This window comes from Rana temporaria, chromosome 2 (genome assembly GCF_905171775.1).
Source record: "Rana temporaria chromosome 2, aRanTem1.1, whole genome shotgun sequence".
NCBI classification, from domain to species: Eukaryota; Metazoa; Chordata; class Amphibia; order Anura; family Ranidae; genus Rana; species Rana temporaria.
In genome coordinates, this window is record NC_053490.1 from 88,388,785 (window position 1) to 88,413,891 (window position 25,107).

Here is a 25,107-nt window from a genome sequence, read left to right on the forward strand (position 1 = left end):
GTTTAGGGGTAGCGCGATTTATATTTTTTTCAATGTTGGGGAAGCTTGTTTGACTGCAGTTTGTTCTATACTCCTGTGACCCATTTTCTGAAGACAGCAGGCTAAAGCCCGCTGTCGGCTGACGTCACAGAGCTGGTCTAGGCTCAGGCAAAATAGCAGCAATGAAGTTGGGATCTTCTCACAGGCCTGGATCAGCACTGAGAACCTGAGCGATCAGTGGTATTTGATCGCTTGGTTCTCAGTCTTAGAGCTTTTGGGGGAAAGATGCTGCATTCACCTAAGTAAGTATGATTCTGAAAAAAACAAAACATACTTCTCTTTTAAAATAAAATCAGGTACTTATACTAGTTGTATAAAATTGTATTATTTATTTTGTGAATTAATACAAAACGGAATTAACTTAACTTTGTTATATCTGCCTGGAGTTTAGCTTGAATAGTAAAAAAAAAAAGTACCAATTCCAGGTCTACATCCTAATGACCATCTGCTTGTTGTGTTAGGGTATAGATATGCTGCTTTATGTAAAAGTCAAGTGATGTACCCTCACATGGATTTTATGCTTGCAGTTTAGCATGGCTGCACTAGCTGACATTGTCTTACCAAGTTAGAAGTGACAGGCACAATGTTCTCCTAGGAAGCAGAAGGCAAGCTCAGCAGAGAAAATAAAGGAGATTTAATGAGCCTTTGAAAACTCGTCAATGGTTTATTCCTTCTGTTTTCTCTCTGCTCCTTCTTTCCTCCGTTTATCATTATGGGATGAATATTGCAAGTGACATCTATTTTTTTTTTTACATTACTACCTGGAGTTGGCATGCATACACAACAATGTGCACCTTCAAGTGGATGGTCCTTTCTATATAATTCTACATTAGAATTCAGTTTTATCACCGTCTGGACATGTGCTTGACTAATGACATTTTTGTTTACTTTAAAACAACCAAAAAACTCCAAAAAAGTCAAACTCAAATCTTTAAAATTACCAAGCTGTTTTGTAATTACAATGACATTTGGACATTTGTACTTGTAAGAGAACGATCACATGGGACACAGAAATTTCTCTAATGTAAGCAGAATAGATAAAGATAAATGCAGAGATGAAATAGCTATATGGTGGTTGTTTCACCTGTCAAAGGATTTGCATCTCTGTCTTTTCAGTTCTGAGATGTACACAGCTCTGTCACACAGCACAGCCCTGTCTAGCAGGGCAGGAGACGTAATCTTTCTCTGCTGCAGTTAGGTAGCACTTACATGTCTTGTCTTTGCCCTAGTATGGGTCTGGACAGTGAAAGGAGATGCAGCAGACCGATGAGCGTACTCCTGCTATTAGCATGTTCTTTGCTGTTATTACTATTATACAGGATTTATAAAGTGCCAACAGTTTACGCAGCACTTGTCAACATGAGGATAGACAGTTCAATTTCAATACAAGATGGTACGAAACAGAGAGCCCTGCTCATTAGAGCTTACAGTCTAATAGGGAGGGTCAAGAGATACAAAAGGTAATAACTGTGGGGGGTGGGCTAATGCAGTGTTTCTCCACTCCAGTCCTCAAGGCGCCCCAACAGGTCATGTTTTCAGGATTTCCCTCAGATGAAACAGCTGTGGTAATTACAAGGCAGTGAAACTGATCAAATCACCTGTGCAAAAAAATGGAAAGCCTGAAAACATGACTTGTTGGGGCGCCTTGAGGACTGGAGCTGAGAAACCCTGGGCTAATGAACAGTTGTTAATTGGGGGCCAGATAGGCTTCTCTGAAGAGATGAGTTTTCAGGGATCGTCTGAAAGTGGACAGAGTAGGAGATAGACAGATTGGGTCAGAGAATTCCAGAGGATAGGAGAGGCTCAGGAGAATTCTGAATACGGGCGTGGGATGAGGTGACAATGGAGGTAGAAAGCAGGAGGTCTTGGGAGGAACAGATTTTTTTGGGGATGGACATTTTTGTTGGTATTTTGAGACTAGGGTAGTAATGTAGCTAGGGGCCAAGTTGTGGGTGGCTTTGCAAGTTATTGTTAGTATCTTGAATTACATGGGGAAGGAAATACTATGAGCTTGGTTTTGGATAGGTTGAGTTTGAGAAAGTGGTGTGACATCCACGCTGATATGTCTGTTAGTAAGTTAGCAAGTTGTTAACACATAGGCACTGCAACACATCTGACTGATTATTTGTCTTGCTTCTCCATCTCGCAGTCTGAGGTCTGCAGACATCTCAAGTCTCCCTGCGAGCTGCAGGAGTCTCCCGCATTTGGCTGCGGGCTCTCAGACACCCATGAGTGCAGGGCGCTCTCCCGGCTGGGCCTGTCACTCAGCCACAGACAGAGCAGCCCGAGCAGTTGAATGGAGTATGGCCATTCTGTCTGTGGCTGAGTGACAGGCGATGGTAAGGCGCTGCGAGCTGAGGCAGAGGGGGGGACAGCCAATACTACTTTTCCCAGCCTGCTTAGGCTGCTGCATGGGTACTTTTTTGGGGGGCCAGTCCGGCCGATTCAGCAGGAAAGGAGGGGGGTGGGCGGAAGCATAGAGAAGGCTGTGATCTGCAGGCTGTAGCAATTAAAAGAAAAAACCTTTCCCTGTCAAGCGGACTCTTTCTCCACTTTTGGGTGCCACTGCGCAGTGATCTCCTGTGCGACTAGTACATGACAGACCCGGTCTCTTCTATGTCAATCCACCAGGCAGACCGGGACTGTCATGTACTAGTCGCACACTTGAAGACATTTTATTTTTTCTATTTTTTTTACTGGATATGTTTTATGACAGGAAGTAAAAAAAAAAATTTTCTTCAAAAGTGTCTGTCTTTTTTTGTTTTTAGTGCCAAAAATTTAAAACGCAGAAGTGATTAAATACCACCAAAAGAAATCTCTATTTGTGGGGGAAAAGGACATAAACTTAATTTGGGTACATCGTCGCTCGACCGTGCAATTGTTAGTTAAAGTAACGTAGTGCCATAACGCAAAAAATGACCTGGTCAGGAAGGGGAGTAAATGTTCTAGAGGTCAAGTGGATAAAGCTACTGGATTTCCAATTATATAGTGTGTGGCCATCTACTTCATCTTGTCTGCACTATTGCTCCTGGTCACCATTGTTTCCACTACAGTAACTGATGGGAAAGCCAAAAATATTGACCTGGAATAGATGCTGAGAGGAAACCTTCCAATGGGTAAACCTGCTCTGGTGACAGTTGTCAAGAGTGTGAGAAATCTCCTCTTACTCTCTTGCTTTGTCCCTGGGAGTGGAAATTAAGGGAAATCTCCCCTTCGGGACAGAAAGGAAAAACCTGAAAAAGGTGTCTTGACCACTCCATACTTTTTTCAAATGTAAAAAAAAACAAACACTTTGGGCCAGATTCTCAGAGGAGATACGACAGCGTATCTCCAGATACACCGTCGTATCTCTGAGTCCGGCCGGTCGTATCTATGCGCCTGATTCATAGAATCAGTTACGCATAGATTTCTATTAGATCCGACCGGCATAAGTCTCTTACGCCGTCGGATCGTAACTGCATATTTACGCTGGCCGCTAGGGGCGTGTACGCTGATTTACGCGTCGAAATATGTAAATCAGCTAGATACGCAAATTCACGAACATACACCCGGCCGACGCAGTACAGATACGCCGTTTACGTTAGGCTTTTCCCGGCGTAAAGTTACCCCTGCTATACGGTGGCGTAATTGCGGCGTACCAATGTTAAGTATGGCCGTCGTTCCCGCGACAAAATTTGAAAATTTTACGTTGTTTGCGTAACTCGTCCGTGACTGGGGCTGGACGTAATTTACGTTCACATCAAAACCAATACGTCCTTGTGGCGTATTAGGAGCAATGCACACTGGGAGATTTCCACGGACGGCGCATGCGCCGTTCGTGAAAAACGTCAATCACGTCGGGTCATGGTTATTTTACATTAGGCGGGCTTACGCCGGCTGATTTACGCTACGCCGCCGCAACTTACGGAGCAAGTGCTTTGAGAATACAGCACTTGCCCGTCTAAGTTGCGGAGGCGTAACGTAAATCAGATACGTTACGCCGCCGCAAAGATACGCCGCGATACAAGAATCTGGCCCTTTAACGTTAGGTGAGACTACAGCTTTCATATGAAAAAATGGGGTTGCCTGGCGTTCCTGTTCTCATCTGTTGCAGCATTTTGTTTGCTGCAAATCCACAGGTGTACTGAAACAAAAAAGAGGAAATAAAAATGTAATACTAGACCCAGACATGGGCTCACAACATGCACACTTGTATATAAGCTTCTAGAATGCTTGTATTATGGTGCAGAGCGACCTGATCGTTTAATCAAGGCCCTGGTGGAAGAACATGCATCTGGTGAACATTATTTGTGATCTTCCTGACTATGCACACAGTGTGCAGAAAAGCGTGTACAACTGATGTATGCCACAGAGCCCAAAACAGCCCAGGTAAAATATTCACCATAACAGGCTGATTTGAGCAGAACGACTTTGAAACAACAATGGTAATTACATTCTAGCAAGATCACACAGCTGTATCCAGCTGGTGGTCCACATTCCAACGTCTGCCCCCCCTTCCCATTCCCCCCGATATATGGAAACATTTAGTGAAGTATCAAAATATAATATTGTACCTCTGTCTTATGTTTCAGCTTTGGTTCGCATTTGTTAATGGATTTTCTGGACAAATCTTGTTTGAACGATGGTGCATTGGCTTGTACAATGTGGTAAGTGACTCATTTTTGGTTTTTGATTACACATAAAAGTGGGAACAACATTCCCTCACTAGTTCTGTCTGTGATGTTAATCGCAATCCATTATCTTACTGTCAGTGTTTTCATGTTATGTTAAACTGTATTTTGAGAGAAAACATCTTGTTCTGTTGCAGCAGATGCCCCATATTTAAAACCGTTGTTGTGAATGTAAATTCGGTATAAAACCACATTTTCCATAAATCAAGCACCATTCCCCCGGCAGAGGTCTGGGATGATGTTTTCACATTTGTCTAGTAGTATTGGTCTAACGTTAAATAACATGTTGTCTTCTGGTTTTCATGTTCGCAATACACTTGCCACCAGGGCTTTTTTTCAGATGGAACTTGGTGGAACTCAGTTTCACTACCTCTGGTTCCTGCTCCTTACACTCACTTGTAAACACAGAAGTCCGATTAATATTTCTTCCTAAAACGATTCACACTTTCCCCGTGTATGGATCTGATCTTCTCTCTTAGCCCATCATGTGTTTCATAACCTGGGCATTGTACCATAAATACTACCTGACGAACTAACAAGACAGCTATTCATAGTCAATGAAAGGTTTAAACTCCTCATAAGGGGGCATTTTTTAGCCTGTAAGAACTGGTCTCCTCACTCTACTGCTTTTCATTGACTGAACCAAAAATTCCTGATGCTTAAATACACATAGATAGCCAGATTCAGGTAGCTTTACGCTGGCGTATCAGTAGATACACGGACGTAACTCTGAATCTACGCCGTCCTAAATTTAAGCGTATTCTGGAAACCAGATACGCTTAAATTAGGCTAAGATACGAGCGGCTGAAGTCTCCTACGCCGTCGTATCTTAGGGTGCAATTTTTCCGCTGGCCGCTAGGTGGCGCTTCCGTTGAGTTCGGCGTAGAATATGTAAATGACTAGATACGCCGATTCACGAACGTACGTGCGCCCGGCGCATTTTTTTTACGTTGTTTACGTATGGCTTTTTCCGGCGTAAAGTTAGTCGAACAAATAGCTGGCCTAGTCAATGTTAAGTATGTATACAAGGGGGGGTGTAGTAGCGCTTGCAAATAGGAACTAAGTAATAATAAATGTATTTATTTTGGTAATTTATATGCTCGTAGGTTGGTTTGGTTTTGCGCATTGGTCCCCCCTCGTTTACAATGTTAAGTATGGCCGTCGTTCCCGCGTCGAAATTTGAAATTTTTACGTCGTTTGCGTAAGTCGTCTGTGAATGGGGCTGGACGTAATTTACGTTCACGTAGAAACCAATACGTCCTTGCCGCGTACTTTGGAGCAATGCACACTGGGATATGTACATGGACGGCGCATGCGCCGTTCGTAAAAAACGTCAATCACGTCGGGTCACCACCCATTTACATAAAACACGCCCCCTCATTTGAATTAGGCGCGCTTACGCCGGCCCCATTTACGCTACGCCGCCGTAACTTAGGAGGCAAGTGCTTTGTGAATACAGCACTTGCCTCTCTGACTTAAGGCGGTGTAGCGTAAATACAATACGCTAAGCTACCAGAAAGATGCGCCGCCGTACCTGAATCTGGCTAATTAACACCCCAAATAAGCTTCTAATATGTTTGTTTACAGACACAAGAATACTCAAACAAAAACTCAGGTATGAATCCAGCCTAGTTTGAATCAGTCAAAATTTTCCTCACTTTACCAAAAAAAAACGTACACTGTAGCCAATGAGAAAGGGGCCTTTCAGACAGAATTTACACTTTTCTAATTGAATCCAGTTATCCAGTTAGGTAAATGTAAATCCTGGTTGGAAAGTTTTTTGAATCAAAAACTAAGTAGGAAATACCCATAACATTTCTACATTAAATACACACATAAACAAATTTGTATATCTTAATCATATTGCCAAATTCAATGTAAAAAAAGAAGAAGAAGAAACAGCGGCTCTCTAAAAAGACATACAAATTACAATACATGAGTGCCCTTGTTATTGAGACTTTTGCCTTTCTTCTTCTGCATATAATTTCCTTTAAATATAGGATATGCTCTTTATGTTTTTAACACTGCAGTAGATTGTTAATTTTTTGTGGAAAACTAAAAAGTCTAATTTCATTTTTGGTCCTGGTTGTAAATACAGTGGGGTGTGGCTATCACTAAAAAGACAGGGGAAGCCTAATATTAATTTTGGATTGTTTGCTTTTGAATGTGAATAATAAGCTATGTGGAAGGGAAGATTACTGACTATGGTATATGCATACATTTCAACTAAGGGTAATAAGAAAGCACAAAGAAGAAATAGTGCATTGAGCTTCTATGTAGAGTATTTCACAAAAGTGAGTACGCCCCTCACATATTTGTAAATATTTTATTTTATCTTTTCATGTGACAACACTGAAGAAAAGACACTTTGCTACAATGTAAAGTGAGTGTACAGCTTGTATAACAGTGTAAATTTGCTGTCCCCTCCAAATAACTCAACACACAGCCATTAATGTCTAAACCGCTATCAACAAAATTGAGTACACCCCTAAGTGAAAATGTCCAAATTGGGCCCAATTAGCCATTTTTTCTCCCTGGTGTCATGGGACTTGTTAGTGTTACAATATCTCAGGTGTGAATGGTGAGCAGGTGTGTTAGATTTGGTGTTATCGCTCTCACTCTCTCATACTGGTCGCTGGAAGTTCAACATGGCACCTCGTGGCAAAGAGGATCGGAAAAAAAGAATTGTTGCTCTACATAAAGATAACCTAGGCTATAAGAAAAGATTGCCAAGACCCTGAAACTGAGCTGGATAAAAGTGTGTAGATATCAGTCTATGTAGAAATATAAGAGGGTTTTCATGCACTTTCGGCAGCACTTGAAGAGAGAAGCAAATTCTGGAAGTAAAATGCAAAGAAAAAAAGGTGCCTCTAAGTTCAGAAGTAAAACGTTATATTTCCCAAAAGGGTTAAAAACACTTACAAAAGGGTAGAAGCACATCATATTAGTAATATGACAGGTGGTCCAGCGTTCTGGTAGTCCCAATGAGTCTCAGTGATATCCGCAGGTGTAATTCTGTGGCAGTATATTCTGAAGTGGCCGAAAGACACAACTCTCCTGGATACTGGGAAGACAGCTAGGCTGTCTGAGACAGCATGGAAGCTGAATCCAGGAAGTGACGTCAGCAGGAAGGGATCAGCATCCAGCGTGGACAGCAAGCCGGAGTCATTGCTTGAAAAAGGAACCAATCAGCTATTCAGAAATGTGTTGCCTGTTGATGATTTCACCTCCAGGCTTGCTTCAGGTTGTTTGAACATCTCACGGAGAACTGTTCAATTCATCATCGGAAAATGGAAACAGTATAGCAGAACTGCAAACCTACCAAGACATGGCCATCCACCTAAACTGACAGGCCGGGCAAGGAGAGCATTAATCAGAGAAGCAGCCAAGTGGCCCATGGTAACTGAAGAAGCTGAAGAGATCCACAGCTCAGGTGGGAGAATCTGTCCACAGGACAACTATTAGTCGTGCACTCCACAAATCTGGCCTTTATGGAAGAGTGGCAAGAAGAAAGCCATTGTTGAAAGGAAGTCATAAGAGGTCCAGTTTGCAGATTACAAAACACCACGTGGGGGACACAGCAAACATGTGGAAGAAGGTGCTCTGGTCAGATGAGATCAAAATTGAACTTTTTGGCCTAAAAGCAACATTCTATGTGTGAAAAAAACGAACAGCGAAAAGTGGTTCTACAAAGTACTGACTGGGGGGGGGGGGGCTGAATACAAATGCACCCCAACACTTTTCAGATATTTATTTGTCACAAATTTTGAAAACCATTTATCATTCTAGCTTGGATTTGTTAGGACCCAGTGGCACAGCCAGTTTATTAAATTTTTTTCATTCAAAGCACTGGTTGAATAAAAAAACATGATCAATGTATGGGCTGCCTTAACTGCTTGCTGAACGTATACTGCATATACTGTATAAGGTGGCAAGGTGGCTCTCCCAGGCACGATCACGTACCTGTACGTGATCCTACACTTTCCGGTCTGGGACGCATGTGCGTGCCGCCAGCGATCTGCTCCCTCTGTGATTGAACACAGCGGGAGCCAATCAGTGGACGCAATATCTGCCAGGACCCGCTGATCGGCACACTGGCGGAACAAGGCAGATCACCATTCTGTGAGAAGGAAAGGGTGTGATCCTGCAAAGCAGAAACATGGATCTCTGTCTTTCCATAGTACAAGCACCTCTCCAATAGTTAGTATGCACTGCACTCCCTAAGCACACATTTAACCCTTTGATCTCCCCTGATGTTAACCCATTCTCTGCCAGTGTTTTTAGTACAGTGAAAGCGCATATTTTTACCACTGATCACTATATTAGTGTCACTGGTCCCCAAAAAGTGTCCAATTTGTCCACCGCAATGTCGCAGTCCTGCTATAATTCGCTGATCTCTGCCAAAAGAATTCTATAAATCTATCCCATAGTTTGTAAACGCTATAACTTTGGTGCAAACCAATTAATAGAAGCTTATTGGGATTTTTTGACCAAAAATATGTAGCATAATACATATAGGCCTAAATTGATAAAGAAATTCGATTTTCTCAGTTTTTGATTGGATATGTTTTGTAGCAGAACGTAAAACATTTTTTTTTTTCACAATTTTAATTTTTTTGTTTATAGTGCAAAAAATTAAAACTGCAGAGGTGATTAAATACCACCAAAAGAAATCTCTATTTACCTATACATTTTATTTGGGTACAGCGTCGCTTGACCGCACAATTGTCAGTTAAATTAACTCCGTGCCATATCGCAAAAAAATGGCCTGGTTATGAAGGGGGGGGTAAATATTCCTGAAGAGCTGAAGTGATTAAAAAAAAAACTATCTCCATAAATAAAAATTCAGATATTGATGACACCTCTTTAACAACAGCCGAATAATTACATACCTGTATGTCTACATACACTTTAGAGTTGTATCTAATTAACAGTCAATGCCTGTAGTCATTAGCCAGTCTGGGAGCCCTTCTATGTGTGCCACTTAATTCCATTTGTTTCGCTGACATCATACAGCTACAAGTACACAGCTGTGCATTTTCCCAGTCAATAGACACAACATTAAAATGCTGTGTATTTTACTTCCCCAGATAATACAGCAGAGCAAGTTCTTGAGCCAAAAATGGCCACTTCTAATGTGTCATCTGGTCTGGTTTCTGGTGACAATTTGTACCTTTTCTGAAAGCCGTATGAAAGTGAAGCTAAGAAAAAAAAAAACAGCTTTAGAAATCACTAGGATGTGAGTGGGATTAGAGGCACACTGAATGCATGACAGATACTACAGTGTCCGCTAATGACTGAAACTGCAGATAAATGGAGGAAAGATCGCTTACAGTGGACAGTGAGCTCTGGAGAGACACCTCAGGCCCAGCATAACAAAGGATGTATTATTCCACAATTATTTCTCGGAATTTGAGATTAGCGGGATGAAAGGACATAGTATCCCAGGTCATTCATAAAAATGGCTTACTAAAATACCACAAAAATGGCAAGACCAAGTTAACACATGTAACATTAAAAAATAATTATATAAGTTAAAGGGGTTGTAAAGGTAAAAAATGTTTTCCCTAAATAGCTTCCTTTACCTTAGTGCAGTCCTCCTTCACTTACCTCATCCTTCCATTTTGCTTTTAAATGTCCTTATTTCTTCTGAGAAATCCTCACTTCCTGTTCTTCTGTCTGTAACTACACACCGTAATGCAAGGCTTTCTCCCTGGTGTGGAGAAAGCCTCTTGAGGGGGGAGGGGGCGAGCAGGAGAGTCAGGATGCTCTCTACTTTGCAGATAGAGAAAGGAGCTATGTGTTAGTGGGCGTTCTGACACTCCTGCTCGCCCCCTCAAGAGGCTTTCTCTACACCAGGGAGAAAGCCTGGCATTACTATGTGTAGTTACAGACAGAAGAACAGGAAGTGAGAATTTCTCAGAAGAAATAAGGACATTTAAAAGCAAAATGGAAGGATGAGGTAAGTAAGGGAGGACTGCACTAAGGTAAAGGAAGCTATTTAGGGGGAAAAAAATTACCTTTACAACCCCTTTAACTTACAAAAAAGGCAAAGAAGAATAAAAATTAGATTGGTTGATGCTGAATGCAATATGAGGGCAACCTCACACTTATACGTGTGTTTTAATATATGCTTTTCCACTTTTCGATGCTTGTTGCACTGTGTTGCACATTTATGATAAGTGAGCCCTCTGTGTTCATCCAAAAAAATAGCAAATAAGAATAATATAGTGTATATAATTGCGACACAAGTCATATTGAAATTGAATGTTATTAAAAATTACCTTTCTTTTTTAATCTGCAGTCGCTCAAATTTTCTGAAAATGCAATGCAATATGGCTACCTATGGCCACAGAATGTATACAGAACACCCCCCAGAAACATTATTTTCTGCTTTTGTGATTGACTCACCAATTTCCCCAGAATTCTGCACAATACAAGTCAGATTTAAGGCCCCCCTGCATCAAAAAAATTTTTTTGGGTGATATAGTCCCAATAGGAACACGACTAAAGCCGCCTACACACGATCAGTCCGTCCAAAGAGAACGGACCGATGGACCATTTTCATCGGTTAACCGAGGAAGCTGACTGATGGTCCGTCACGCCTACACACCATAGGTTAAAAAAACGATCGTGTCAGAACGCAGTGACGTAAAACACAACGACGTGCTGAAAAAAATGAAGTTCAAGCTTCCAAGCATGCGTCGACTTGATTCTGAGCTTGCGTGGATTTTTAACCGATGGTTGTGCCTACTAACGATCAGTTTTGACCTATCGGTTAGGAATCCATCGGTTAAATTTAAAGCAAGTTGGCTTTATTTTAAACCGATGGTTAAATAACCTATGTGGCCCACACACGATCGGTTTTGACCGATGAAAACGGTCCATCAGACCGTGTCCTCTGGTTAACCTATCGTGTGTACGAGGCCTAAAGGGATGTACATACAGTATCTCACAAAAGTGAGTACACCCCTCACATTTTTTCATGTGACAACACTGAAGAAATTACACTTTGCTACAATGTAAAGTAGTGAGTGTACAACTTGTATAACAGTGTAAATTTGCTGTCCCCTCAAAATAACTCAACACACAGCCATTGATGTCTAAACTGCTGGCAAAAGTGAGCACACCCCTAAGTAAAAATGTCCAAATTGGGCCCAAAGTGTTAATATTTTGTGTGGCTATCACTATTTTCCAGCACTGCCTTAACCCCCATGGGCATGGAGTTCACCAGAGCTTCACAGGTTACCACTGAAGTCTTTTTCCACCCCTCCATGATAACATCTCGGAGCTGGTGGATGTTAGAGACCTTGCGCTCCTCCACCTTCTGCTTGAGGATGCCCCACAGATGCTCAATAGGGTTTATGTCTGTAAACATGCTTGGCCAGTCCATCGCCTTTACCCTCAGTTTCTTTAGCAAGGCCGTGGTTGTCTTGGAGGTGTGTTTGGGGTCGTTATCATGTTGGAATTCTGCCCTGCGGCCCAGTCTCTGAAGGGAAGGGTACATGCTCTGCTTCAGTATGTTACAGTACATGTTGGCATTCATGGTTCCCTCAATGAACTGTAGCCTCCCAGTGCCGGCAGCACTCATGCAGCCCCATACCATGACATTCCCACCACCATGCTTGACTGTAGGCAAGACACACTTGTCTTTGTACTACTCCCCTGGTTGCTGCTACACGCTTGACACCATCTGAACCAAATACGTTTATCTTGGTCTCATCAGACCACAGGATATGGTTCCAGTAATCCATGTCCTTAGTCTGCTTGTCTTTAGCAAACTGTTTGCCGGCTTTCTTGTGCATCATCTTTAGCTTCTGGGACAACAGCCATGCAGTCCAATTTGATGCAGTGTGCAGCGTATGGTCTGAACACTTACAGGCTGACCCCCCACCACTTCAACCTCTGCAGCAATTCTGGCAGCACTCATACGTCTATTTACCAATGGCAACCTCTGCATATGACGCTGAGCATGTGCACTCAACATCTTTGGTCGTTCATGGCGAGGCCTATTCTGAGTTTAACCTGTCCTGTTAAATCGCTGTATGGTCTTGGCCACCGTGGACCAGGACAGGAAGTGAAGTTTTATCTTGCCAATAGGACAAAGATGGCAGAAACCCTCCCTTACTCTATCTGGGGAAAAAAAGTTTGCCTTTAGTTCCAAGGAAAGCGGGTGTAAAAGAAAAAAGAAAAAAACTGTAGGACAAAGGCATAATGAGCTAGTATGCACCGCATGCTAACTCATTATGAAATACTTACCTTAGAACGAAGCCCCTGCAGCAGAGACCGGTCACCACTAAGGGGGCTGAGATGTTCCCCCAGGGTTACTTCTGGGTTCGCAGGCTCCGGTGCTGTAAGAGGTCGGAGCCATCATAATGTCACTCCTGCACGCATGCCCTCGGTTGATACGCCGGACCTTCGGCACACATTCACCACTGACGTCAGCGGCTGCATGCAGGGTGAATATCTCCTAAACAGTTCACATTTAGGAGATATTCATTTTACCTACAGGTAAGCCTTATTGTAGACTTACCTGTAGGTAAAAATCTCCAAGTGTGGTATACAACCACTTTAAAAGGCAATGCACTGCAATGTGCATACACAAGATTTGTTGTGCCACATTATCGTGCATGATAACACGCAGTTGAATAAGTGTGTAGAAAATGTGAGATGCCGCTCGCCCAGTTCAGTGCATACAAGTGTAGATAATGGCCTTTGCCAGCGCTGCTCCACTGGCCATGCCCCTGACATGTTTTGTCCAGTAGGAAGCACATTATACTGTACCTCAGGCTTGGAGCGCCACTAAGGTCTTGCACAGTTGAATAACAATGCAAAAGTGTAAAGGTGACCTGAATGGAGCAGGTTTGCTTCATGTTCATTTGTGATTCCAAAGTTTCATATATGCGTGTGAATAAATAAACTAGACTTTTTACACAGAAAGACTATTGCAACATAGGGAATATATCATCACAGCAATGATGCTTCCATGTACAAACGTAATCTTCTGACAGCAATCTATTCTGTAATATATTCTTCTGAAAAAAAATAAAAAAAATAACCCTGCTAGCAAACTCACCACTGGTGGTGCTGCTGCAGAAATAGAACCTGTGTAGGTTGAAATACACAGAAATTGAAAAAACAAAATAAAAAAATTAAAATGAAAAAAAATTAAAACAATTAAGAAATTGAAAAAATCTGCACATGGTCATATACTACAAAAAAAGGTAGCAGCCACTCATTTAGCTGTGATACCAGCTAATACACAATATAAAAAAAACATATACAGTAAGCAGTGCTTATAAATAAATGTAATCATACAAAAACTTTTAAAATATAAATGTGCAAATGAAGTGAAAAAATACCTCCTTACAAAACATCAAATACACTACTAAGGAACTGATAACATCAAGATAAATAATAAAGTGCAAGCGTGCAAATGCGCATATACTTTGCATGTAAACAACTGATAACCAGCATACATCAGCAAAACAAAATTGGAAAATCCATAATTGGTGAATAGTCCATAGGTGAAATAAATCAATCCATCTAGAAACTGACTGCACTGTGCAATGTAAACAGGTAAAGTGATCCACCACCAGCAACACCCTCTTAAATACACCTCTTAGCAGATAAGTAGGACCATAAATTATAATGGTCAAACACACCCAGAAATCTAACATGAACAGCTGATCATCCAAGGAAGAGAACGGCCATCAGTGGACAATGATCCCAATGAGTGACTCGAAAATGTTAAACAGAAGATGAGTTGAGTTGAGTTGAGTTGAGAGGTATCTTAATATAGCGCGGTCTTACCCCGAAGGGTCCTACTATCATAGTGAAGCCCATCAGATGGTCAAATATTGCTGTAGCGCCCCCTTACTTTCAGTATGGGCACTACGCTAAAGTTAGTGGGGAATGGGAGAGTTACTTTGCTCCCATTCTGAATTTGTTAAAATTGGGACTTCTGTCACTCCAGAAACGTCCACTGGGTCAGTCTGTGCTCCAGGGATGCAATACCATCCCTGGCCGGCAGTTGGCGCCAGAGGGGTTCTGGCAGAGCAACTTTCCCCAGCAGCCATTTAGAGAAGTGTATATCTGTGACAGGTGTCATGTGCTGACCAAGTTTCGCAGGGTCCCGGTTCCAGGTGCGGCATCCACCTTCAGGGTGCGCGCATCCATGGACCCCGCCAGCGAGGCCACCAGGCCAAAATTGCAGTCTACCTAAACCCTCATCCTGAGGTAAAAAGGGACTCCAGTGACTTACTGGATTCCCGGTTCTATTGAAAGGATCCCAGGCTGGGTGCTGTTCGATTGGGGAGCCGGCTTGAGGGGAACCCGGAGGCAGGTTGTCCAACAGGGCTTGAGTGAGCCAATCGGGGATCTGGTGACCGGAATGGTGACAGGTACGTGCTGCTGTCATCCGGTGACCTATGCTACAAACCTACTGGGAGGATTCGCTCAATCTATCCATCTAGCTCACCTAAAGTTATTGGCCTGTGGCAGAGGCCCTAGAGCCAGGTCTGAGAGAGAGATCTGTTCCTCCCAGAAAATCCTAAGTGACGCTTCGGCTGCCAGGTCTGTGAAATGGGTCTGTCCGGGGGCACTTTACCCACTCCAACTAGAGTGGCGACGAATAACAGTTTGGCACTATATTGAGCAAGCACTGCTCAATTAATATCCGGGCCTGACACTGCAAGGTTCTTCTTTCTTCTTCATCAACCTGCTCTTCCCACTTAATGTTGATGTTGGCCGTGTTTGGCCTGGAATAAAGCATTGGAAAACTCTTTATTCACTGTCTGGACTTTCGCTCACTGCTTTGTTATCCACCTGCGCACCCATACGCCACATTAGGGTAACTCAATATGCCAATCCCAAAAACAAATCAGCGGATCCTTCGGGGGTATCGCTACATTGCTATTGGCATGTTCTTCATTACTGGGCTCTTCGATTGGCTAAGCATCGTACTCAGGCTGGAACCGGTTCATAATGATACCTAACTGGTTTGCAGCATTAAGGTGCTCTGCTACTTTACCCGATCTGGTGTATGTTCAGCCCAGCTAAGTCAACAAAACAGCATCAAACTGTCGCAGGCTAATAACCCAGTGAACTATATAAACTATATATCTACAAATAAAGATAAATACCTATTCTGCCGCCCGTACTGCTGATTGTCCGTGTAATACTGGGAGTGTCAGATTCCTGATCCATTTTGTGATTTCTCTTCATTACACCGGCAATAGGTGGCAGTTTTAATTATTTCTTTATTTATTTTATTCTAAACAATTTTTGTACAAAACAGACATGCAAGAAACATTAGCCAGTTATAAAATACACAACGTAAGTCTCATCCTGAGTAAGCACCCAAGACACAAAAGTCATATTCCGTGTCATGAAATATCAGTTATAGCAGACAATTGAGTCTCTACCATTCTGACCGTGCGTCAATTTTCTTAACAGAGAGTAATAGATACAAAGGAAAGAAAACGCAAGAAAAAGAAAGAGAGAGAAAGAAAAAAAAAGGGAGTAGAGAGGAAAAGGGAGGAAGAAGGGGGAGGGAAAGGTAGGCTTTAGGGTCTTTACACCTCCTCTACTAGCACAGAGCCATATTCCCTAGAACAGGTATAAAGGGACCAATAAAACCATTTTTTATCACATTTCTCCTCTTTACCTCGCAAGGTTGCGGTAATACTCTCCATGGTGTTAATATCAGCTACTTTGGTGAGCCATAACAAGATCGTAGGGGGCCTGCTTCCAAAGGGCTGGATTACAGGCCCTTGTGGCATTTAGAAGGTGGACCAACATTGAATTTTTGTATTTAAGTTTTGAGAAATGTGAGTAGTGAAGAACATACCTGGCCGGATTAGAACCAAAGTTGTAGTCATTGAGCTGCTTGATAATATCTCATACCTGGGACCAAAACCCCTCAAGTTTTCTCAAAGACCAGAAGATAAGCAACATGGTACCCATAGCCTCTCAAAATAGTAATTTTAATGATGTGATGGGCATAAAGACAATGATGTCAAATAAAGGTGTATAATGAGGGATGTTCAAAAACGAACACCGTAGACCAGGGCCCTCCAGCTGTTGCGAAACCACAAGTCCCATGAGGCATTGCAAGGCTTACAGTTACAAGCATGTCTCCCACAAGCAGAAGCATGATGGGACTTGTAGTTTCGCAACAACTGGAGGGCCGCCAGTTTGAGACCCCTGCCGTAGGCTCTTAGCAGGTTGGCAGACTGACTGGAAAGAATGTTGGCCTAGGTAGGTCTGAAAAGAGTTTGGCAAAGAATATTTGTTAATTACATAACTTGCGTAAGGCAAATTAATAAACCATTACTAACGAAATATATATATATATAAAAAAAAAACATAAAATTACATGTGCATAATAAGAGCCTATTACAATGCAAATATAGGACTGTATGACTCTTGCTACTTCGCTGCTCAGTACTTCATAGGGCAGGGCAGTTGTTGGATCGTTGTGACACATTAACAACCTCTTTAGGTCTTTCCTGTCCTCTTTCCACATTGTTATCACCTTTGTAGTGATCACTATTACTCTCTTGACAGATTTTCACTGCCTTACCGCCTTTCACACTGGGAATCTGTGAGCGATCCTGCAGCCAAGACAGCATGCTAAGGTTTCCACAGCTCTACAAAATCACTCAGAATGCAGATGGATTTAACACAAGAGTAAGTTTGATAGAAATAGCGAGTGCTTAGCCATGCTTATGATACCAAAGTGCTGTTTCTATTTATGGCAGGGATTTTGTCATCAACATATTTATAGGCAACAACAATCTAATATTAAAGATTAAGTCCTCCTAAAAGGAATATTTTCTGATATCTCACTCTTCTTGATGGACGAAGTCTCATCCTTCCAGCTGCATTCTTTATACTGTAAGAAAAAAAAAACAGTCATTTGTGCCCCTGATAGATGATATAGGAAACTGATGGTTGTTCAACAAATCTGGTCCAAAACTAAAATGAAAGCCTTTAGAAAGTGAAATACTTTTTTAGGAAGCGCTGATGGTCCCATTATCTAGCTTCCAAGGCAAGCACTAATTTATTTATCATTGGTACTTATATAGCGCCGTCAATTTACGCAGCACTTTACACGTATATACAGTAAGTCTCCGACATACGAACCTTCGAGTTGCAAACTCTCAAAGATGTGAACTTGTGTTTGTACAGTTTTATTTCTTTCAACCCAGCGGGCTAAATGAAAAAAAAATACAGATCGCTGTACCAACACAAGCCATGTTGTTGCAGCGCTCTCCCCAGCTGTGCTATTGTGTTATGACAGGGGGAATCCCCCCGCCAGAACAAACTGATCGGTGCTTGCAGCCTTTGTCTTTGTTGGACTTACAAACACATTGGACTCCCGTAACATAATTTGTTCATAAGTAGGGGACTTACTGTATTGTACATTCAAATCAGTCCCTGTCCCTAACTCACATTCATAAGTACAATACACATACTAGGGCCAATTTAGACAAGATCCAATTAACCTACCATCATGTCTTTGGTGTGTGGGAGGAAACCGAAGTACTGGGAGGCTAATTTCAGGGCAGTGACATCACCTGCAGTAAAGACGAACAGGTTCAGCTACACTATTCCATGTATGTTCAGATCTTTTTGAGATCTGGCTATGGAGTGGTCTCATGTGCAGATCTTATCATATATACTGGCTCTATAGATGGAAGCAATGTGTGCAGGTTGATAAGCAATTCATAATGAGCTTGTGAAAAGTTCTCCATCGTAAATCCCTAGATTGGTGAAGGATTCCTCTACTGATGAGTAGTGGTGGGCAATATTTGCAAAGCAAAGCTTATGGGAATGGGACCAGTGGAGCATCTCCTCTCATCCCTGATTAGTAATAACTGACACCAATCCTTATAGCTGCCTGTAAAGATGGCATTCTTCCTAAAGTGGATCTGCTTCTCTCATGTCTCGCCTCTGAGTGTAGATGTTTTAAAACAATTTAATACAGAAGTAATAGTACAGGCAACTCACATTTAGCGAGGTAAAAGAAGGCATTGGTACAAATTCCAAAAAGAAAAAGGGGATCATCAGGTCAGTCAATCCGATCCTAGTCCTGCTGGGGCGCTGTGCTGCTGGAGATCATTGGACAGTGACGTCGCTCCTCGCCTGCCTAGACGAACAGCGCTACAGGCCTCGCTCTGAAGTTACTCCACTGCGGCCGGCTTTTTCTCCTCCATCAGCGATGTATGATGATCTCCAGTAGCACAGCGCCACAGCAGGACTAGATCGGATTGACTGATCTGATGACCCCCTTTCTCTTTTGGAATTTGTACCAATGCCTACTTTTATCCCGCGAAATGTGAGTTGCCTTTATTATTACTTCTGTATAAAATTGTTTTAAAATGTCTACACTCAGAGGCGCCTCTTCCCTTGCTCTCTCTCTCTACAGTTTCTGTTTCCCCCCTGATAGCAGCCCTGAGAATGTATATGTGACTTTTGTATTAACTATATTCCTCCACGGCCCCTGGACTTTTTTCCTACACATACACAGAGCTTGGACTCTTCCCTTACTAATTGTACATAATTTGTACATTAATTATTTAATACTGACGAGATATAATTTGTTTTTGGGCCCTTGCGCATTTTACTTGTAATCTCTCATGTCTCGAATGTAATAACTGACACCAATTATCTCTTTAGCTGTCTGTAAATATGGCATTTTTGCCATCCAATTGTGTAAGATAAGTGTAACAGGCCATACTTCTCACATACCCCCAGTGTAACAGGAGATTCTTCATACTTACCCCCAATGTGATAGGGCACTGACCACTAATGGAGGGAGGCCCTTTTTCAGGTTCCTGCATCACATGGGTGTGAACACTGCACTGCACTGGAAAGCAAAAAAATGCGTTCAGGACGAATGTTCGGAGGCATTTTAAATGCCAAATACCTGTAACAGCTTGTAAATGTGTGTAAGCGCGGTAACTCGCGTTTAGCCACGTTTAGTTTACAGACGTTTTTAATAGAGATACATTTTTTTACTTTTTTCAATGCAAAAAATGCTACTAAATGCATACACGGCAACGGGTAAATGGCACAATGGGCAATTTTAAACATCAGTTACTATCTGTCAAGTTAAATTTCAGGGGAGGTTTTAAAATATCCCGTGTACATGAAGCCTAATACAACTTAAGCCAGATATGCTGATGCTATCTGCTGGTTTTATCAAATTGCGCAGGTCAAACTGATTAGTAGATTCAGATAAAGAAACAGCTGAAGTTATATTCTCACGAAGAAGAAGAAGAGGAAAAAGAGCAATTTATACTTGACCCCCATATTGAGTAGAAAGTACACAGAGACCAACAGAATTAGCTTTATAACTAAAAATGTTACTGTAAATAATATTCTCAAGTAAATCATTCTGTATTTATTTCAATCTCTTCATCTCTTGTAACATTTAATGAACCCCTGACCTTTTATCTTCTCATTTAAAAGAAGATTACACTTGGAGAACAATGAAGTTCTTGTCCTTTATGATGTGTAGAATACTTCAGTTAGAATTGGTTGACAGCCCTAATAGATTAGGGGAAATGAAAATAGATCCCAGAAAGTGAAATAATTGTCTTATCATCATCTTCCGGAACTCAGGAACACCACTGATTGCTCATTGTAACAGCATAGCACTTGTTGAGACTCAGTCAGGTGTTAAAGTTAAGTGTTATCCTTGTTCTGTGTTGTTTTAGGTATTTTGGGGTCATTGTATCAATGCCTTGGTCCACTCGCTAATCCTCTTCTGGTTCCCACTGAAAATGATGGAACAAGGTAAGTATTTTATATTTCAGTTTTCTAAGAAATGCTGCTGAATATCTTTCTGGTACAGTTGTAGATTTTATTAGCAGACACAGCAGATGGAAACTGGGGTGACGGAAGGTTGAAGACAATGCTTGTGATTGACAGGCCATTAAGTCACATTTTTACCAAGTTCTCAGTTGCTCTTCAGCGTTGTTTTACATTTAACTTTTTGCACTTTGTTGACTTTTGCTACTTTATAACTTTTAAGTGCTGGAAAAGTCTGCCTTCTGTTCTTGCCAAGTATACTCCTTCCCTGAGAAGATGAAGAATGGAAGTAAAGTTATAATGACAATGTGAGACACTGTATAATATATTGAGACCTTCCTAGCAAATTCACAGGCTTTGCCAACCCCAGTGGAAAAGTACCCGGGCAGAAGAATATTAGGTAAATTGGTGAAGTTACCTTTTTGATAGGCAGTCCAGTGGACATTGTTCTTTTTATTGAAAACAACCAATTAGATGTTTGTTCTTATATTTCAAATGTAAAGGCCTATTTATAAAGGGAATATATCAATCATTATAAGGGGCCCAGTAAATCCAAAAATAAATTATAATTTTTGAATTAATTTTAATTTCATTCCAATTTAAATACAATCCATTTTAATTCCAGGATGTGATGCAAGGAAACGGGTGAAGACCTTCTAAAGGCACTGGAAATAGATCAAAAAGTGTTGGTATATCTGTTTGATAAATGCAAAAATAAAATACCCTTTGATCCTGTCAGGAATTCAGGGCTGTCCTGTTCACTTTGAAGCATTATCTCAGCGCTATAATTAAAGTGTGTGTTACCCCAGCATTTCATATTCCTGATGTGTCTGCTGTACCATGTACTTGCATGAAAAAGTATCCTGTTCTCTTTGTATTGCTTCCTTTGTGTGAAATCCCTGGTCTTCATGCCAATCCCTCTGCTTTCCTATTAAAAACTGACCACACTAAGCAGGAGAACACAGTGTGATTGTAAAGTCTATTTTTTTCTCTAAAAATAACAAACATGTTATACTCAGGGCAGCCCAGATCCTCCTCTTTTCCGGTTCCTCTTCGGCTCTCCTGGCCCCTCCCTCCTGTTAAGTGCCACCACAGCAAGCAGCTTGCTATGGGGGCACCCGAGCTGAGCCACAGCTCCCTGTGCCCATTCAGACACAGACCCCGGTTTGGCCCCGTCCTCTCTTTTTCCTGGTTGGCTATCTGACTTTGACTGCAGCGGGAGCCAATGGCGCCACTGCTGTGTCTTAGCCAATCAGGACGAAAGTCCCAGACAGCCTAGGAACTTGTGGACATCACTGGAGAGAGATGGGGCTCAGGTAAGTATTAAGGGATGCTTGGGCAGCTGCTGCACGCAGAAGGTTTTTTATCCTAATGCATGGAATGCATTAAAGGGGTTGTAAAGTTTCAGGGTTTAAAACAAAAACATGTCATACTTATCGCCGCTGTACAGTTGGTTTTGCACAGAGTGGCCCCTATCCTACTCTTCTGGGGTCCCTCAATGGCGCTCCTATTCTCGAGTGCCCCATCGGAGAAGCGCTCTCCTTCATGGACACCCGTGCGGGTTAGCTCCTGTGTCCTGCTTCTGCGTCTATTCACACAGAAAACAGGATGCCTGCATCATTGGATTTGATCATCAGCAGTTGGAGCCAATGGCTGCACTGCTATCAATCTATCCAATCAGGACACAAGACACAGGCCGGAGCTGGTGATCTATGCCCGGAAGTGGGAACAAATACCTGTATTACACAGGTATCTGCTCCCTCCTCCCCCTGAAAGGTGCCAAATGTGACACCGGAGGGGGGGAGGATTCCAAAAAGTGGAAGTTCCATTTTTGGGTGGAACTCCACTTTAAGAAACAGAAAATTAGGAGTCAAATGTAATTCTACCATCAATGGATGGCCCATCAAATGAGCAATGGGTATTGAACTTGCAGGGTCTTTAAAGGCATGCAACTTGGGAAATGGGCATGTATTACAAAGGTGTAGTGCGTATTTTTTTTGCTCTTATATAAATTAATATTTTAGGCTACTCTTTACAATGAGCTCCTTTCTAGATCTTGAGTTCTGTTGTCTGGGAATACACTAGCAGAATTTTGTTTGACATTTTAGTTTGTATGAACATTGTAAGAACGTTTGTTCATTTTTCTCATCATTAGTGGGGTTGAATAGATACAGTAGTCGTCTTTGACCATATTAATGAGAAGATTTGAAGGAGCAGGATAGAACGTTTCTCTCAAATTTCTCAAGTATGAATTTCTGAAGCCCTGTACACATGGCCAGGAATCCTGTTGGTTTTCCTGACTGGATTCCTGGCAAGCTTGCCTTGCAAAGCCGTGTATACAGACGGCCACGCAAAAGAACCGCCGTTCTTTTGAATGACAAGAATGCGGTGACGTCATCAACTACGACGAGCCAGCATCTCGTCACGTTCGATGCCGTCACCGCCATCTTGCTACACCCCACACTAACCTTGTATGCTACCGCAAATGCGTTGAAGTGTTATCGAGCATGCACAGTTTTTCACCGCATACAGACGACCGGTTTTCTCAGCAGGAAACACTCTGCCGGGAAACCTGACGAGAAAATAGAGAGCAGGGTTCTCTATTTTGCCATCGGGATTCCAGTCGGTTTTCTTGATGGGAAAACTGCTAGGGAGCATACACACGGCCGGGATTCCCGGCCAAAAACCCTCCTGGCAGTTTTCCTGCTGGGAAAAGCAGTCGTGTGTACGAGGCTTGACAGTGAATGCAGTTTTTGTTAATGGTAAAGTCCATTCATTCCAAAAACAAATGATGAAAACAAAAAAAAAATTCAATTTTCTTTTGAATTTCCGTTCGAAATTCTACTAGTGCATACCCGGCCTAAGCAGGTTGCATACATTAGACAGCAGTGTGGTGTTCCTATTTCTTTATGTTTATGTGTCACCAGGCAGCTCCTTAACCATGAACATTCATATCTGTCAAGGGTGTATGTTTCCTCTATAGAGGCAAGAGTGAGAGCAACTGCCAGACACTTCTCAGGCGGGAGGCAATGGCAGCCATTCAAATAGGAGCAAAGGGTTTGTCAGCAAGGGGTACCCACTGAGTAGCCATCAAATATGGGCAAAAACTGTTGAATTAGACAGCTGTCAACTCCTTAATAAAGCCATCTTTAAATGGTATGATTTGACAATTCTTTTAAATACCTAACTATAAATTGTCTTTGCAATTAAGTAGACGTTTTGCAATTGTGTTAGCTATACTATTATAGATAACAAACTTAGTGGGTGATAAATGAAATTAATGGCATGCTTTGCTTATCAGAGCAGAAACTGTCTAAGCATTCAGCATTATCATCACCTCAGTGTGAACTTGGATATGTCCCTGCAAATCCGCTGATACATTCTTTGTCCTCCGCTTATCCACTCCTTTACAACTCGTGATTGAGATTTATGTGTTTTGGAAGGCGTCCTTCACTCTGAGAATAGGGAAGAACTTTGTCTCCTAGACAAGCAATACAAGCAGAGCAGAGAGTAAAGATTCGCGTGCTGGAACCCAGTCAATGCAATACATCAAACTTGTGTAATCATTGTATTCCTATGCACACTACATGGATGCCTAAATTTAAGCACAATCAATCATAGATGATTTGCAATGTATGACAAGCCAGTGATGGCGGGGAACCGTAACACAGAAATCACTGATCTTCTTGCCACATCCCTGTCAATGATTACATTTTCAATGAGTAATTACTTAGTACAAACAAAGACTGCTGTTCCAGCCAGAGGGAAAAAAACTTTGATAGTGTAATGCATTTATATACAAAAAAAAATCCCAAACAGTGTATTTGTATAGATTATTTCCACTTAAAAACAAATTTTATAGATAGGTGGTTTAAAGAATTATGCTGGCCATGCTAAAAAGCAATTCTCTACCAATATTACAAAATAATTAACATTCCTGTCGAATACATATAACATCTGGTGGTGGTAAGTTGCCTTGATCTGTAATTATTAGTGTGGTGTAAAGCTGGTGGTTAAAAATTGCTAGAAGACTGTCTAGTATTTGGCCATCATTGGCGGACACCAGTCTGCCCTCAGCCCCCCTCGCAGAGTTATGCCCACCTCTCCTGGGAAATCTTTTTGGCCAGGCCAATGCATGCACTGTGCACTCCTATTCATTCTATGGAGCCATTCATCATATGCGGCAATACATTTTTATGAAGCTTCTGAGTATGAGCTCCATAGAAATGAACGGGAGCACCAAGGGCCAGATTCACATAGAACTGCGGCGGCGTAACGTATCGTAGATACGTTACACCGCCGCAAGTTTTCATCGCAAGTGCCTGATTCACAAAGCACTTGCGATAAAAACTACGCCGGCGGCCTCCGGCGCAAGGCGGGCCAATTCAAATGGGCGTGTGCCATTTAAATTAGGCGCGCTCCCGCACCGGACCTACTGCGCATGCTCCGTTTCCTAACTCCCGCCGTGCTTTGGGCGCCGTGACGTCATTTTTTGCGAACGGCGACGCGCGTAGCGTACTTCCGTATTCCCGGACGTGTTACACAAACGACGTTACATTTTAAATTTTGACGCGGG

At 42.1% G+C, this 25,107-nt stretch overlaps 1 protein-coding gene across 2 annotated transcripts in view; it reads left to right on the plus strand.

Annotated features, from left to right (window-relative positions):
• ATP8A2 (ATPase phospholipid transporting 8A2) overlaps positions 1-25,107 on the plus strand; it is an 899,065-nt gene that overhangs the window by 658,376 nt on the left and 215,582 nt on the right. For both annotated transcript variants that reach the window (XM_040340493.1, XM_040340494.1), the window contains 3 exons: positions 4,611-4,685; positions 17,280-17,402; positions 20,438-20,516. In XM_040340493.1, the coding sequence (XP_040196427.1) occupies positions 4,611-4,685; positions 17,280-17,402; positions 20,438-20,516 (277 nt within the window). The remainder of the gene's footprint in view (positions 1-4,610; positions 4,686-17,279; positions 17,403-20,437; positions 20,517-25,107) is intronic.